Source organism: Haliotis rufescens, unplaced genomic scaffold, assembly GCF_023055435.1.
Source record: "Haliotis rufescens isolate VD_foot unplaced genomic scaffold, xgHalRufe1.0.p SCAF_39, whole genome shotgun sequence".
NCBI lineage: Eukaryota > Metazoa > Mollusca > Gastropoda > Lepetellida > Haliotidae > Haliotis > Haliotis rufescens.
In genome coordinates, this window is record NW_025964101.1 from 3,189,155 (window position 1) to 3,206,984 (window position 17,830).

General features: G+C 43.5%; 1 protein-coding gene across 2 annotated transcripts; it reads left to right on the plus strand.

Annotated features, from left to right (window-relative positions):
* Nucleotides 1-469: 469 nt before the first annotated feature.
* LOC124149198 lies at nucleotides 470-17,297 on the plus strand. Of its 2 annotated transcripts, none has more exons than XM_046520631.2 (2): nucleotides 470-552; nucleotides 11,253-17,297. In XM_046520631.2, exon 2 carries the CDS (start codon nucleotides 11,288-11,290, stop codon nucleotides 13,556-13,558), a length of 2,271 nt encoding a protein of 756 aa, XP_046376587.1. In that variant the 5' UTR covers nucleotides 470-552; nucleotides 11,253-11,287; the 3' UTR covers nucleotides 13,559-17,297. The 2 variants fall into 2 exon arrangements, with proteins under 2 accessions (XP_046376587.1, XP_046376588.1); XM_046520632.2 differs by lacking the exon at nucleotides 11,253-17,297 and adding an exon at nucleotides 4,750-7,128.
* The last annotated feature ends 533 nt before the right edge of the window (nucleotides 17,298-17,830 follow it).

The window sequence follows — 17,830 nt, forward strand, 5'->3', positions numbered from 1 at the left end:
CCTATTTTGATTTATTTTTGCGCCATATATGTTGTGTTTTTCATTTCAAAAGAAAGAGGCGCTTCTACTCATGATCACTGATGTCATGATATTCGTCAGTCATAACGTATATTGTTACTTTGCTAAATCGTCGAGCACAGGCATTTTAGGACATATTAGGAAGGTCAACGAGCTTTCATGCGATCACTATTTGCAATATGTATTATTAAATCGCTTAACAGCTCCATTCATTATCATCATGTTTACTCATAGTACATAATAATCCACCATGAAGGACCATAAATTCATCATCTCCTTTACAAATCTGACCGTAAAACGATCGTAATAACTTACGGCAGGTAAAAATTAATACAAATTGTTCGAGTCAAGTTGAAATAGGAAAAATGTTGAGTATCGTTTGAGGGTTTCTTTTTGAAATTCTGATCAATATGAATAGTTTTTTAGAAAATCGTACATGAAAATTATCTCCCCCTTGTATTTGTTTCCGTTTTTCTCCTGTGCTGCGAGAAAATTTTCTGCAAAGAACAGCAAGATGTTTACGTCATTTAATCGGTGAACATTATTGTTTTCTGTAATAACTTATCAACGTTTATCCTAATTAGTATTTGCAAATACCATCAAACCACAAGAGAAACCAAGCCTTCTGAGCATTGAGCGCGCACCTGCTTCGAAATAGCGGCGCTTCAATCACTTCGATAGCCAAACCCAAAATTTTACGATTATTGCTTTAGTGTTGTCAAGTTTGGTTTGATTTAAAAGTGCAATCGTTTGTTCATACCAGTATATATAATAACAGCTCAGAATACGCATGATTTCCGCTATGACATTGGTGTTAAACCAAGCCTAAAAATTTAGACCAGTCACGAAAAGAAAGATCGTCATACATTTCAAAATGTTCAGTGTAATATCCGTTATCTCGTGAAATAACAAACGAATAACGCTTAAGAGTTAAATATGTCGTTCAGATATGACAAATATTTCAAATATATTATCATTCTGCAGCTAAACCACTCTGTCGGTTTGTGTTATGAAAGCAAAATGTGTGATGTGGTCAAATTGTGAGATTCTCTCTCGCAACTCTTTTTTGTCAATACATATATATCATTAAACAATATCAACTAAATACCTTGAATGATGAATTTGGATATTCCACGCGAACTAGTGATCTAGTCCTATGCATGTTCATCAACAACTATTCTCATCCTTTTCACTATCAATTGTTGTCGAGAGAGCAAAATGCTAATTTTGGAAGTACTAAATTGATTGTATGTTTCTTATAGTGACACCAGCTGGTGACATGAAGTGTAGTTTCAGTGGTATCTGAACACGTTAAGATCAGGGAATACTGGCATCATGTTGAATTCAAGCACATGAAGCAGTTACTAATTCCAGTAGGGGTAAAGATTAATCTGAAATGTTGAATAGTGATGATATGTAAGGACCCCCTGATAGAATCTGGGGCTCTACTTACACTAAGGACGCATTTAACATAAGATAACTGATTAGTACTATCCTAACATGCAGCGATGCCAATCATTACGATTTGGGTGTAATGAGTGAGAAAAAGGTAGATGGATGAACTAATTAATTATTTACAATGAGAAGAATTTCTATAAAAAAAGGTTAATAGTGTTACATAATGGATTTTTTTAACATGTGGAGCTTTGACCACATGTTTGACTTACATCTTGGCCAAACAATAATATCGAAGCAAAACCCATGCATCTTGGTACTGTTCACATTGCTCTTTTTCACATGAAATTACGTTGTTGTTTTTATCTCAATGTCCTCCAAAGCTTCAACTAGGGTTGGCATCCCTGCAATACTGATGTGGTCATCATAAAATAACAAGTTATTCATGGTCAGCACTATGCTGATATATTTTCTACTCCTTCATACTCATGTATGTAGGCTATTGACTAAAGTGTATGATGTATCCCTTTGACCTTCACGACGCATGATTTCTGTCTAACATGACGTATCCAGATGTCATGTCTGCCATGCATTGCGTCAAACATAACATTATTTTCAACTACATATTATTTAGCGCATTTATAGTTTTGGTCGTTTATAAAGTCAGCGATCTTCAAATTGAACAGTTCGGTCTCCAATTTTGACATTTGGCCAAGGAAAATTTGACGGTGGGTACCTATTTATTAAGCCTATTGTTCTATGACTTTCTCACTCTGTCACTGCACAAGACTATAACATACGCTTTTCATAAATTTCTGAATTGTTTTGCTTTCCATCCCTTGCTTTTGATCAACAAGGTCAATGAAGGGCTAGCGGAGGTTAGCTGCTGTTTAGAGTTGCCTCCCCTGGTTGTACTAATTTGCCTTATCTTAATCTCGTTATAGTATGATCTTGACTCAGTTGCGATTCCTCTCTGCGTAAAGATCTGACCAACTGTCCATAGGAGGTCGTGTGAGGTAAACCCTGATTTTAACTTTAACCACCCAATCTAAATGAAGGAGGCATAGGTTCTTCAGCCAATCAGATGTCGGGTTTCTAAAATATTGTTTCATTTCTTTACCACCTCAAGTTCAATTTTCACGAAGGCAAACACACAGAGAAACAAGTACATCCTTGACAGTAGACCTTGGTTGTAGAAGCAGAGACACTCAGAAACGACAGGGGCTATAAAATAGCCACAGGATATAATCTAATAGCACAACCTTTATTATTTTCCATTCAGAAGTGCCTGTTTAGATTCTTTTTTTGAGACTGAAATCAGATATACTGTCTGAATGCTTTTCTCACTGGTACCGAAAATTTAGATGCCTCATCGCTGATTGGCTTATTACAAAGTGCCCCTGATGGTCCTATGGAGGGTTATTTAGACATTGACGGAAAGAGGTATCGTAATGGAGAGGAAGGTCTGATTGTAATGAGATTGCTTCATCATTCCTTTAGGGTGATTACTGTAATACAAAAAGTAAGAATCAGGTATTTTGTGCATCAGATGTGACTTTAGAGCTGAACATTCTTGTCATAAATTTTTCAAAAGCAACTGTCTATCATGAAAACCAGCCAACTATTTACTAATGTTGTCCGTTATCTTGTCATATCTTTATTCCTGATCGTATTTACCACATGGAGACCAAGTTTATAAGAGGTCCCCAAACACTCTATTGCTTGTAAGATACCTAATTTGGAACTTGTGGGGATTCTGGGTAATAATATTGGCCCCAGCAACTATGCTTGTCGTAAGAGGCGACTAAATGGATAAGGTGGTCAGGCCCGGTGACTTGGTTGATTGCATGTCATTGTATCCCAATTGAGTGGAGCATGGCTCATGTCAATCACGGGGTTGTCTGGTCCAGGCTCAATTATTACAGACAGCTGTCACATAGCTAAAATATTGCTGAGTGTGGCATTTAACAACAAACAAGACTAATGTGGATCAGGTGGTCAGACTAGGTCTTCATGACCTAGAGCGTGTTTGTTCATGCTATCAACCTCCCAGACTCGGGTCATTTACAGGCCACTGTAGCATAACTGGTATAGTGCTGACTGTGACGTATGGCAACAAACAAGAGTAGTCGTTTTTAGGCCTCTATGAAACCTCTGTAGTGGTGGATGCATGACAAGTAGGGATATTCTATTTTACATAGGCAACAGAATTTATTGTAACAAAGCTTCTGTAGAGCATGCTTCCAGCTAGCCAACATCTGAATTAAGTTTCTTTTAATATTGGCAAAATAATACAGGGTTCTGGAAACATGCTTTTGAAAATGATCATCTGTCACTTGTCATGTAAAGGGACCGCCTCCGTGGTCTAGTGGTAGAGCGTCCGCCCGGAGAGCGGAAGGTCCGGGGTTCCATCCCCGGCCGCGTCATACCGAAAGACGTTAAAGATGGTACTTGTTGTTACCCTGTCTGGCGCTCAGCATTAAGAGGCTAAAACAAGGACTGGTTGGCTCGGAGTCAGTATACTGTGTCTGAGTGGGGTATTCATGTTAAAACTGAGGCATGGTATCTCAGTGGGCTAGCACTATAAATCGGCATCAGTCCGGACTAGTACAAGCAGCCACACACACACACACACACACACACACACGTGCATGCACGTCGCTATATAAGTGCAATAATCTTGGACGCAACGTTAAACCCAATTTCACCTCACCTGTCATGTAAAGGGATGGCACATCTGTGGCAACCTTTTGTATATAGTTTATGTCTTTGAAGTTAAGGACTAGTTGGCTGCTACTAACTGCCTCCAGCAGATTAGTTGATGGGAAAAGTCTTCTAGTTACAATTTAACATGGGTTTCACTGGAGCAGTAAATGTTTCAGGCATGATATCTGTGATGCTATCGCCCTCTATAACTGCACTGTCAGTTCCCCTTGCAGAGAACTGTGATCTTGGATACGACTGCAGATAATGTAGAATTCATCTTTAGGATTCACCAACCAGTGATTACAAATTGACATTAGTCACAGGGAGTGGATTGTTGAGGGAAACATTTTCTTCAAAGGCTGAACTCACACTCTGTTATCTACGGAAAATAAACTGGTCTTCAGTTTCATTTACAGAAATATATTGCTTTTCATTTTGATTTCACAGCACAAAAGTCATGTCTCTATCTCAACTCCTCAACATTATTACCGTTAATATGTCACTGTGTGCAGTATCTGCTTCCAGAGAAATGTTATAGTATTCAAGATAATCTGCTCTTTCATATTATTAATTACTATGAGTGTTGCTCAGCTTTTCGACAGCTGAAAATGTGAATTCCTTCTGTTTCAGAAACTGATAAGACGGACAGGTCAGCCGACAATGGACAAGCAGTATTCAGTGAAGTTCTTCACCAGCTTTCTTGAGAGCCTTCAAGACCACTGTAACACCTTCTTGGAATTCAACCACCTAGTTGAGGTCAGTGGCTATGTTTGTGTTGAGATCGACAACGTGAAGAAGGAGCGTTACGTCCTCAGTGAGCTGGTACAGAGCTGTGGCAATGTGATCAGCGAGAGCTACTGCACCAAGGCTTTCAAAACACCAGCCACAAAGATCAGTGAGAATTCCAAGAAGTACTTGCCTCAAGGCACCAGGGAAAAGGATAGGAAACTGAAATTGAAAGCTGTTGGCCGGACTGATGTTAAATCTCAGAAAACCCCAGACAATAAAAGGGGTGGGGAGTCTGTGCAAGATGCTGGGCTTGGGTTTAAAATAGCATCTGTATCATCTCTGGCTGTGACAGCAAAGGAAATGTCACCCACAGAGGAAAGCTCGGTGAATCAGGATGAGCTTAAGGAGAAAACAGATGAGCATAAATGGAGTTTAAAAGAAAGTCCACACACATCTAACATATTCCAGCCTAAATCAAGTCAGTACTCACAGGAGGGGTGGGAAGGGAGAGACACCTTCGTGTATAATATTCCTGCAGATAAACCAAAGAATTCAGGTACTGTCCAGCTCATGAACAGTGAAAATAAACTGTCCGAATCGTCCCAAGTTGAGCCCCGTTCTCCTTGGCCTGAAGACCAACAAAACCTTGACCTTGACCAGCTTCTGAGTGAAGGCCAGGAGTGGACCTCCAATACAGCACAGACGGTGACCTTCTCCAGCTGCGAGGATGTGGACATGTCTGACACAGGAGCTCCGGAACCTTCTCCGTCGGATGAGGAGGCTGATGATGACCTCACTGTGCTCAATGAGCAGTACTTCACTGCACAGATGTTGGCGCATACAAGCCAAGTTCCTGATACCAAAGTGTTCCCCCAGGAGACAAAGACTCCTGCGCCTCTGAAGTCAGTAGATGAGTTGAGTGTGACCGAACCTTCACCATCACCCTCCATGCAGATATCAATGAGGAGTCCACACGTCGTCTGCCCGTTGCCCCAGCAACAGGCACCTGTCTCACAAGGGTCATGTGTGGTGGTGATCGATGAAGACTCGGATGATGTAGTGGATGTTGACATGGGCGAGTCCTCTGATGATGACATCTCTGAGTTCAGTCAGGAAGCGCTGGGTGACCTCAGATCCCAGACTCCTTCAGGTCAGAAGTCCGTCCTCAGTGATGAGGAGAGGCAGAGGAAGAAATACAAGTCGTCACTCAAGTACCAGCGATACGCTGTCAACCTTTTCAACGATTTCCAGAAAAAGAGAGGTGAGGGGATTCGTCCTATCCAGACCATGCACCCAGAGAAGCTCGATGAAGTACTGGCCGAGTTTTACTCCTCCTTGAGGAAAAGCAATGGAGAAGAGTTTGGGTCAATGTCCTTGAGGAATGTTCAGTCGCATCTTGAGCGGTATTTGAAAGATGCCAACTACCCATTCTCTATCACAAAAGATGACCAGTTTCAGAACTCGAGGAAAATTCTCAGAGAGAAAATTGCAGAAGCTAAAGCTCGAGCAAAGCCCCGAAACTGCACCCGGGTGACTGGTAAAGACATCAGTATCATGTTCCAGACTGGGGAGCTCGGGACGGACAGTCCAGAATCACTTCTCAACTCCATGTGGTTCATGAACAACATGTTCCTCCACATCAAACAAAACTTTGACCACTACAACCTCAGGTGGGGGGACGTCCGTTTGTGCAAGACTGGTTTTGGACTGGAAATGCTGGAATGTGTAAATGGCAAATCTAAAGGAAGGAAAGTATTCAGTGATGAATATGAATCTGAACGCTGCTTTGTGACCTTGTACAAGACCTATCGTGACCGACGGCCCCCCAGCACTCTCACAGACGATGCACCATTTTATCTCTGCCCTGCTCATGTCTTCACTGCCACTGGGCCATGGTTTTCAGCTAATGGTGTTAGTGTGTCTCGACTGACGGGTGTGTTGAACAAGATGGCAGAAGCATGTGGACTTCGGTGCAAGAAACTTCCGTAACTGTTACGTAGTGTCATGGTTATTATGCGAAGGACCTCATGTAGCCATGTTAATACTACTGTTTGTGACAATGGCAACTTGTACAAGTAATAAAGATGAAACGATACTAAAGACAAAAAGGGAACGTGAGGGAAATAAAACAGATAAAGGGCTACTGCTGCTTTTCTAAATTGCTTCTTACTCATAATGTCTGGACCCGTGAAGATTCGGGGTAGAATAGGTCTTCAGGAACCCATGCATGCCGTAAAAGGCGACTTTGCTTGTCGTAAGAGGCGACTAAAGAGATCGGGTGGTCAGGCCCACTGACTTGGTTGATGCATGTCATTGTATCCCAATTGTGTTAATCGATGCTCATGATGTCAATCACTGGATTGATTATTTGCAGACTGTCATCATAGAGCTGGAATATTGCTGAGTGCGTTGTTAAACAACAAACATCAAACTCAGCATTCCAAGAGACATGTTAAATATGTCACTACATAGGCCAGAAATCTGAGATTATCTTAAGGGCTCCTGTTGGTGTCATGTCAGTCAATTTCAGCTGTATTGTTCCTTTACTTCCATCAGTATATTTTTCATGTGGAAATAGTTTAGTATTGACCTGAACAATCAAATATTTATTGGATTCATTGAAGAGATCAGGGCTCTGCTACACAAAATGATCTCATTGCTATGAAGGTTGATGTTAACGTAGGGGAGTTACGACTGCCGTCAGTCTGTTAAAGTATGGGAATTATGATTGTCTTAGTGCTACGACTGCCGTCAGTCTGTTAAAATATGGGAATTACGATTGTCTTAGTGCTACGACTGTCACAAGTCTATTTTAAAGTAAGGGCGTTATGTCTGTCATAAGTCTACGTTAAAATATGGGTGTTCTATTGCTTGGTGCTACGACTGTCGCAAGTCTATGTAAAAGTATGTGAATTACAACTGTCGTAAGTCTACATTAAAGTATGATCGTTACAATGGTCTTGGTGCTACGTCTGTCAAATGTCGAAGTATGGAAATTACGATCGTCTTAGTGCTCCAACTGTCGTAAGTCTATGTTAAAGTATGGTACTTACAATTATCCTAGCACTTTGATTGCTTTGTGGTACATGGCCCTGGTCTGATTGCCCAGATTGTAAATTGCCAGCAGTTGAAGTTGTTGATAGGTTAGTCGTGAGAAACGTAACCAGAGGATTAATCTCGGCATCAATACTTCATGGTCTTGAGTACACATTGTTCCTCCATCACCATGATTACATACTCCCCCTTGGCAGTGTGATAGTCACGTGTGTGTCAAGCTCATGAAGTGAAGCTGTTTAAAAACTCAGTGAAACCAAATGAGCCCTACTCTGTGCATGATTTTTATGCTGCGTTATTTTGGTTCATTGGTTATCATGAGCGTTCATTGGTCCGAGGGGTGGTTGATTAGCCTAGTGGTTAAAGCGTTCGCTCGTCACACGGAAGACCCGGGTTCGATTCCTGACATGGGTACAATGTGTGAAGCCCATTTCTGGTGTCCCCCGCCGTGATATTGCTGGAATATTGCTAAAAGCGGCGTAAAACCATACCCAATCACTCATTGGTCCGAGCACTCTCATTCCTCAGGGCTGAGTGCGTGGCTTCATTCATTGGTTTTAAAATAGCAACCACACAGGCAAATAGGGAGTATGTAGACACAGGCAATGAACCTATGAAGTATTGACAATGTATTGATCTTAAAATATTTTTGGGGGGCGGTCGGGTAGCCTAGTGGTTAAAGCGTTCGCTCGTCACGCCGAAGACCCGGGTTCGATTCCCGACATGGGTACAATGTGTGAAGCCCATTTCTGGTGTCCCCCGCCGTGATATTGCTGGAATATTGCTAAAAGCGGCGTAAAACCATACCCAATCACTCATTGGTCCGAGCACTCTCATTCCTCAGGGCTGAGTGCGTGGCTTCATTCATTGGTTTTAAAATAGCAACCACACAGGCAAATAGGGAGTATGTAGACACAGGCAATGAACCTATGAAGTATTGACAATGTATTGATCTTAAAATATTTTTGGGGGGCGGTCGGGTAGCCTAGTGGTTAAAGCGTTCGCTCGTCACGCCGAAGACCCGGGTTCGATTCCCGACATGGGTACAATGTGTGAAGCCCATTTCTGGTGTCCCCCGCCGTGATATTGCTGGAATATTGCTAAAAGCGGCGTAAAACCATACTCACTCACTCACTAAAATATTTTTGATAAATGTGCATGACCTGTATCTAGATGGTTGATGTCAGGTGGCTTGTGGAGCCTAAGCAATTGTGTTTGAGTAACTTGTTTATTGTTTCATCCTTTAGTGCCCCCCGTTTTGTCCTCTCCCCATGATCTCCCCCTAGGATCCTGTCATGATGGCGACAGACCTGAAAGGGACCAAACTCTACATTTGGCACCTGTTGTTCCGATGATAGTGTTGGTTGCCATTTAATGATGCAATGAATGGTTGATTGTGTCCATAGATCATTGGGGGCGGTCGGGTAGCCTAGTGGTTAAAGCGTTCGCTCGTCACGCTGAAAACCCAGGTTTGATTCCCGACATGGGTACAATGTGTGAAGCCCATTTCTGGTGTCCCCCGTCGTGATATTGCTGGAATATTGCTAAAATCGGCATAAAATCAAACTCACTCATTCACCATAGTTCATTGAGGAGAAATTATTTTTTGAAATGTTCAAACATTTGATTAATCTGTAAATAATTAAAGGAAGATCATTCATTATCAATATTAGAACCTTCCCAGGGAAGACCCGTGAAGATTTCGGGTTAGAATAGGTCTTCAGCAACCTATGCTTGCCGTAAAAGGTGACTATGCTTGTCGTAAAAGGCGACTAACAGGATCGGGTGGTCAGGCTCGCTGACTTGGTTGATGCATGTCATCGATCCCAATTGCGTGGATCGATGCTCATGATATTAATCACTGGATTGTCTGGTCCAGACTCGATTATTTACTGACCGCCATCATATAGCTGGAATATTGCTGAGTGCGGCGTTAAACAACAAACCAACCAACTAACCAACTAACCAACTTCCCAGGGAAAGGGAGTTAACTGACTGTAAAAGTCCAGGTTCCAGCCTTGCCGAACTACGCTGGAATTCCAGAGTTACTGTTTGGCTTAACCAATGAGTCTATGCATAGTCCATTAAAATCACACAATGAAGTAGATGTCCGGTTTGTAAACAATAGCTGTCAGGTAAAAGACATTCTTACCTATTGCTGTGGAGGTTTGAAGGTTACTTTTTTGGGGGGTCTGCAATAAGAGAAGAGACGTCTCACTGCCGATCTGCTCTCCTGCTTTATTCAGGATTCCACATGTATGTCTGTGACTAATTGTATCTCTGTGCTTCTGTTTGAGCTTCAATAAAACATCTGCAAGAGTTGACTGAACCTTGTTATGTTCCCTCTATACAACTTCACTTGGGGCAGGGGGGCACGGGTGGCCCAGTCGTCTAAGGCGCCGCGATTCGCTGTGCAGAGTTGCGTCCCTTGGGCACGCCAGAAACCTATGATTGTGGGTTCGAATCCCGATTCGCCCCGATTATGTTTCTAGGTTTGTCAGCACCATACCCATGCTCGTGGGTTTCACCAAAGTGGTAAACGTCTGAGACCTGCATCACTTCGGGCTTTCCTCCCATATTAAGCTGACATGCCGTGATGTAACTGGAATACTGTTTAAAGCGGTGTTAAACCCAACTCACTTACTCACTCACTCACTTGGGGCATCAGTGGCCCAGTTGGCTAAGCCACTGCAGATTGCTGGGTAGAGTTACGTCCCTTAGACGTGCCAGAAACCTATGATCATGGGTTCGAATCCCGGATTCTCCCTGAGGATGTTTCTCGTTTCTCGTTACTCAGTACCATATCCTTGGTTAGGGGTTACTCCAAGATGGTAAACGTCTAAGGCCTGCATCACTTTGGGCTGACACTGTGATATAACTAAAGCACTGTTAATAACAATGTTAAACCAGATTCACTTAGTGACTATACAGTCATTCAGCTTACCAAGTTGTTCTGTGATTAAATGCGTTCAGGAAAATCTTGGACAATAATGTAATATCATTGATGCAATGTGTTCTTGTCACTGGAATTGTTTAAGCTGTAGAAAAAATTATTTTAAGTTGGATTTTGAAAATAAGTAAAAATTTGTTCACTGGAAAAATGTTTTGTTTCCATAAAAAGTTGTGTAAATAAATCTACCCTACCCTACCCTACCCCACCCCACCCCACCCCACCCCTTAGACCCTCACTCCCAGAATATTAAACTAAACTACCCTACCCTACCCTACCCTTACCTACCCCACCCCACCCCACCCCACCCCTGTAAGCCTTAGACACTCACTCCCAGAATATTAAATGTTAAGATATTATACACAATACCTTGTTGTTACCTTGTGTTTCTGTCTTTCAGATAACTTAACTAGGTGGTGCCCACATAGAATCAAAATGGACAAGCAGTATTCAGTGCAGTTCTTTGCCACCTTTGTTGACAATCTTCAAGAACTGTGTAAATCCTTCCTGGACTTTAATCAGTTGGTGGAAGTGAGTGGCTATGTTTGTGTTGAGATTGACAACACCAAGAAGGAACGTTACGTCCTCAGTGAGCTGGTGCAGAGCTGTGGCAATGTGATCAGTGAGAGCTACTGTACAAAGGCCTTTCGTACTCCAGGGAAGCCGATGAGCCAGAATCTCGGCCGGCAGCAGAGACTGAATCCAAGGTCAAAGGAGAATCTGAATGGGCGATGTCGTCCTGGACAGCCAATGAGACAAGAGAGGAGACCACCTCCCCAAGGCCCTCAGAACCCGAGGATGCACCAAAAGTCGGTCGTAGAGTCTCCAATGAGACCGCGAGGGAGAAACTTCGGTCTCAAAGTTTCCAATGTATCGTCACTGGTGTTTCAGGAGAAGGACAATGGAGGCCTCCCTCCTCACAGTGTTGGGGGCAGGATGCCAGGACAGAGGCGAGGTTTTGCTCAGCAAGATCGAGAAATGGTGCCGGTCAAATCAGAGAAGCAAGACTTCTATCCTGAAGAAGGTTCCCAGTCTCATTTCTACCACCCTGAAGCCAGGCACAAGACCAGGGTCCTGCACGAGGAGTGGGAAGGCAGCGATACTTATGTGTATCGGAATGTGTCCATTGAGAGAGTGACCAACGTGCCACAGAGGCCTGCTGCGCCCAGGATCACTCAGTTTGCTGATGACGAGGAGCAGAGTCCAGGATCAGAATCGGACTCGGAGGATGGTCCTCCCCAGCAGGGCCGCCCACAAGGCAACTGGAACCGAACACCCAATGCAGAGGCGATGGATCAGATGATGGACCAAGATCAGGAGTGGTCTGGGCACCAGCCACAGCAGGAACAAGAAACCAGTCAGCCACCAATCTTGGAGGACTTTGAAATCAAGCCTGATTTGAGCCTTGTCAAACAGGAGGTTGAGGATCCTGAGTATGAAGCTTCAGAAATGAAACCAGAAGATTTCCCCATGCCTGAAGAAGAGTTTTATGCCAGAGAACAAATGGCTTTTGCTGCACGAGGGATTCACCCGTCAAAACAGGCTCCGGTCAGATTGGGAATGAAGCCTCCTGCTGCTACTGTTGTGGCAAAACACAGTCCAAGACCAACTGTTCCAGTGCAGAATGTCCAAGGTCAAACTGTGCTCCCCGGCCCGTCCACCTCTCAGATCTCAATGAGATCGCCTGATGTTGGATTTGCTCGACCTCAGGAGGTTGCTAGTGTTCCTCAGCAGGTGATTGACAAGTCTCTGCTGATGATTGATGAAGAAACAGATGAGTTTGTTGAGGTGGACATGGAGGAGTTTCTGGAGGATGAGGAACTGGCCGAGCTAAGCCAGGAGATGATGGAAGAATCCCAGCCGGGAGGATCCAAAGGGGAATCTGATGACAAAGAAATCAAGAAATACAAGTCCTCCTTGAAGAACCAGCGTCACGCTTTGAAATTGTTTAATGACTACCAGAAGAAGCGGGGAGAGGGAATGAAGCCAATTCAGACTATCCATCCCGAGAGACTCGATAACCTCCTCTCAGACTTCTTCTTGACCCTCAGAAAAAACAATGGCCAAGAGTTTGGACCGTTGTATTTGAAGAAAATTCATTGTCATTTAGATAGGTATCTCCAAGATGCCAATTACCCCTTCTCAATCACCAAAGACGACCAGTTCAAACACTCGAATCAGATCCTCAGGGACAAAATCGGTGAGCTAAAGGCAAGGTCTAAGGGTGGTCCTGTAGTGCAGACCCCAATAACTGAGGACGATGTCACGATCATGTTTGAAGCAGGTGAGCTAGGAGGCTGTAACCCAGACACCCTCCTCAACACCATGTGGTTTGTGAACAACTATTTCTTTAGCATCAAACAACCAGCCGACCACTTCAATCTCACATGGGGCGATTTCCATTTAACGAAAGACGAAGACGGACATGAATATTTAGAATGCCCCGCAGGCAAATTCAAAGGGGGTAAGATTTATGCTGACAAGGAAGATCCCGAGAGGTGCTATGTTAGGTTGTACAAGCGCTATCGGGACAAGCGACCACCCCACACCGTTGAAGATGACGCTCCTTTCTATCTGACCCCTAATCGCATTACGAGAGCTGATAGTGTGTGGTACTCCCCAGAACATGCTCCACCTTCTAGACTTAATGGCATCTTTAAAAAGATAGCTGCAGTTTGTGGCTTACAGGACAAGAAAATGCCATAAAAAGCCTTCATTGAATAGAGTTGCTGTGTGGCTGAAATGTTTGAGATGGCAGTATGGTGAAACCTGATCCTATTGCCAGGTCTCACCACTAAAGCAAGGGCTATTCTATGAAAGTAGAGGGAGAAATGAAATTTCATTGGAGGGAGTGGTTTTAGGCATGGCTTGTGTATAGTAGCTGTTCCTGTTTTTAGTGGCATGTGTATGGTTCCATCTTCAGTGGTGATCTTTGCTAGGCAGTCTGATGAGCATGCCGTAGAAACAGTTATTGCAATCTCATTAAAAGAAGATCCTTTACTCCAATACGATATCTCTCTGCATGAAGATCTGAGGATACCTCCATAGATTGTTGCAATGGGTGAACCCTGAGTGAACTTTGACCACCCAGTCTAAACGAAGGATGAATGGGTTTTTAAGCCAGATGTCAGTCTTCTATATGATTTGGCTTCATTTCTTTGCCACTTCTATGCGGAAAATTATTGCCCCCCGCAAAAGTAAACCTCCACAGAACACAAATGGTCCTCAGAAATGACTGGATGTGAAAAATCTCCATAAGAGAATAATAGCATGTTTTTATTTTTTGCATTCAGAACTTGCTAATTATGTTTAATCTCTAGACACAAAAATCACATATCCTTGTCTCAATGCTTTGCTCACTTGTTATTTAGAATACAATTCTTAGAATTCTTGACACTGATTTGGTGATTAGAAAGTTCACCTGACGCGATCTCCTGTGGAGGTGACCTCACATCTTAACATTAAGAGGTATTGTATCGAAGTAAAAGATCTCATTTTAATGAGAATGGAGTTATTGTGAATTTTCATCCATGTCCAAAACATTTTGCTGTACAGCAATCATTTTACTTTTAGCAAATATCTATGTCAATGTATGATATTTTTATTGTTTGTGAATGCATTATAATTTTCATATTGCTTTGCCCCAGTTGTTTTAGAATCGCATCCTATCTACTGTTCTTCCATCTCCAGAATAAACACAGTTCCCTGATTTCTCACACAACTTTGTGCAAAGACTATTAGGAGCCCACTGTCAGCTCGGGTAACAATCATGAACGCTATGGACAATATTTTAGGATATACAGAATAAATTAGTCATGCAAGATTTTCCATTATGAAAGTAAATGTTTTTGACTGTGAAGCCTTCTTTTTCAATCTGTTGATTTATCGATTGTTTTTTTCTCAAAGTGTTTGGTTGTCAAACATAGATCCTTAAACTTTAAAAAAAATAATAGTCAGAAGGATGAGAAAAATAATTCATACACCAAAGTATTCATGGTCCTTAACGGGGGGGGGGGGGGCCAGTTTCAGTATAGGAACAGAGTCATGCACTGCTAGGGGTACCACTGAAGCTGTGAATAGTCTGCATCATGGCTGCCTCCCATGCTTTGAGCATACATTTATTGGTCTTTAAGCATCTGTCATTTGTCACAGTCACACATAACAATTTGAGATTATTATGTTTTTGAGTGATTATCAGGCTCGTCAGTATTCAAAAAAAGCTTCAAGCTGACATTTTATGTTTTTGCACATTCCTGATGTTTAGGGTTGGCAGATCAGTAAAGCACATTATTAGAAGTAAATCCACCTTGGTTCCCTGAAGGAGTGATGTTTCTACTGGACAGCATGATAGTGTCGTGGAGACAGTGATGTGGTGATGTCTGGAAAGAGTTACGATTACATGTGTGCAGCATGTTCCCTCCTCGTTAATCAGGTTCCAGTGTGCACCTCCATCCTCCGGCTTAATGTTTCATATTGTGTAATTAGTAAATATCCAGCCAGTCAAATCAAGCTGTTGCATGTAAGGACTTGTAGCTCGGTACAGATGGCTACAGTGAATCCTGGCACTAGCGAGGCCTGTCGTGTGGACGTCCCATCATGGCGCTGTATCTACCTGGGCAGTGGGTAGCCTTGTGGTTACCACTCTTGTAGCTCAGTACAGATGGCTGCAGTGAATCCTGGCACTAGCGAGGACTGTCGTGTGGACGTCCCATCATGGCGCTGTATCCACCTGGGCAGTGGGTAGCCTTGTGGTTACCACTCTTGTAGCTCAGTACAGATGGCTGCAGTGAATCCTGGCACTAGCGAGGACTGTCGTGTGGACGTCCCATCATGGCGCTGTATCTACCTGGGCAGTGGGTAGCCTTGTGGTTACTACACTTGTAGCTCAGTACAGATGGCTGCAGTGAATCCTGGCACTAGCGAGGACTGTCGTGTGGACGTCCCATCATGGCGCTGTATCTACCTGGGCAGTGGTTAGCCTTGCGGTTACTACACTTGTAGCTCGGTACAGATGGCTGCAGTGAATCCTGGCACTAGCGAGGACTGTCGTGTGGACGTCCCATCATGGCGCTGTATCTACCTGGGCAGTGGGTAGCCTTGTGGTTACTACACTTGTAGCTCAGTACAGATGGCTGCAGTGAATCCTGGCACTAGCGAGGACTGTCGTGTGGACGTGCCTTCAGGGCGCTGTATCTACCTGGGCAGGGGGTAGCCTTGTGGTTACTACACTTGTAGCTCGGTACAGATGGCTGCAGTGAATCCTGGCACTAGCGAGGACTGTCGTGTGGACGTCCCATCATGGCGCTGTATCTACCTGGGCAGTGGTTAGCCTTGCGGTTACTACACTTGTAGCTCGGTACAGATGGCTGCAGTGAATCCTGGCACTAGCGAGGACTGTCGTGTGGACGTCCCATCATGGCGCTGTATCTACCTGGGCAGTGGGTAGCCTTGTGGTTACTACACTTGTAGCTCAGTACAGATGGCTGCAGTGAATCCTGGCACTAGCGAGGACTGTCGTGTGGACGTGCCTTCAGGGCGCTGTATCTACCTGGGCAGGGGGTAGCCTTGTGGTTACTACACTTGTAGCTCAGTACAGATGGCTGCAGTGAATCCTGGCACTAGCGAGGACTGTCGTGTGGACGTGCCTTCAGGGCGCTGTATCTACCTGGGCAGGGGGTAGCCTTGTGGTTAACGTCGTGGCTTGTCTCAGAACCAATGAAAGGTTTCTGCCTGTGTACGTGCTAAATAACAGACACAGGAAACCAAGGTCACTTGTCTCTGCATCCACCAATGTCCAGATATTGAACTTCTATTCTATACTACTCAAAAGAAGTTTAGGGTCACCTGATTCTTTCATATTACAATAGTTAATCTCTCATGCCATGACAGATTAACATTACCAATATGAAAGAATCAGGTGATCCTTAACTTCTTTTGAGTAGTATATTACGATAATACCCTTTACCCATTCGCCTCCAACCCTTTAATGTCAGTTTTTGGCGTTGTCAATTAAACTCAAAACAAAGATATTTTGCCAACAGGGTCCAAGGGGTATTTCATAATAAAATGTAAATCGCATACACTGGATAATCAAGGAAGTTACCTCAAATGGTATTATTTTCTGGGTAACTTTACCGAACATTGACAAGCTTAACTGCTTCGTGATGAGTCATCACTTGATTGGTCTGAATATTATTCCCTCTCTTTTGGTTCACCCAGGTTATTTGATTGGTCAGTTATGTAAAGGCATTGTTCAGTTCCCATGGTGCGTCACTATGAAAAATTTGGGCCGTGTCCTGGAGGGGTGAAGTGTATACAGAACCCACAACGATGAAGATGCATGTTCTTGTCAATTGGGGATTAACATATTCTAGATCTTAATTTTGAGAATGAAAAAAAAATACTGTATAGTGTGTATATTTCTGAACTGGTTTTATTGTAACTGTTTTTAACCGAGGCAGGTGCCTTCACGTCATTTGTGACGAAAGTGCTTTTTGTGTAGATGTTGTTCCTAACAACGGGAATGTGTTTATTTATTTTGCCACTGTGTTGTTGGCCACTTTGGTTGTATTTTTAACAGCAATCCTTGATGTCTTTATGACCAGACACTGTTAACTCCTTAGTGTAGGCGGTGTCCTAGGGGTGATGGTACAGTGGGTGTTCAAGCCAGACAGTGACAGGAGTCTTTGTCAGACTGTCTCCATCCTCTATAAGATCAGGGGGGCACGGGTAGCCCAGTCGTCTGAGGCACCATGATTCACTGTGCAGAGTTGCGCCCTTGGGTGGTGATGATTGTAGGTTCAAATCCCGGTTCTCCCCGACTATGTTTCTACGTTTGTCAGCACCATACCCGTGCTCGTGGGTTTCACCGAAGTGGTAAACGTCTGAGACCTGCATCACTTCGGGCCTTCCTCCCACATTAAGCTGACACGCTGTGATATAACTGGAATACTGTTAAAAGCGGTGTTAAACCAACTC

Bases quoted from the DNA above. Each gene is read 5' to 3' on its own strand.
- LOC124149198 (XM_046520631.2), top strand. From the start codon at position 11,288: ATGGACAAGCAGTATTCAGTGCAGTTCTTTGCCACCTTTGTTGACAAT.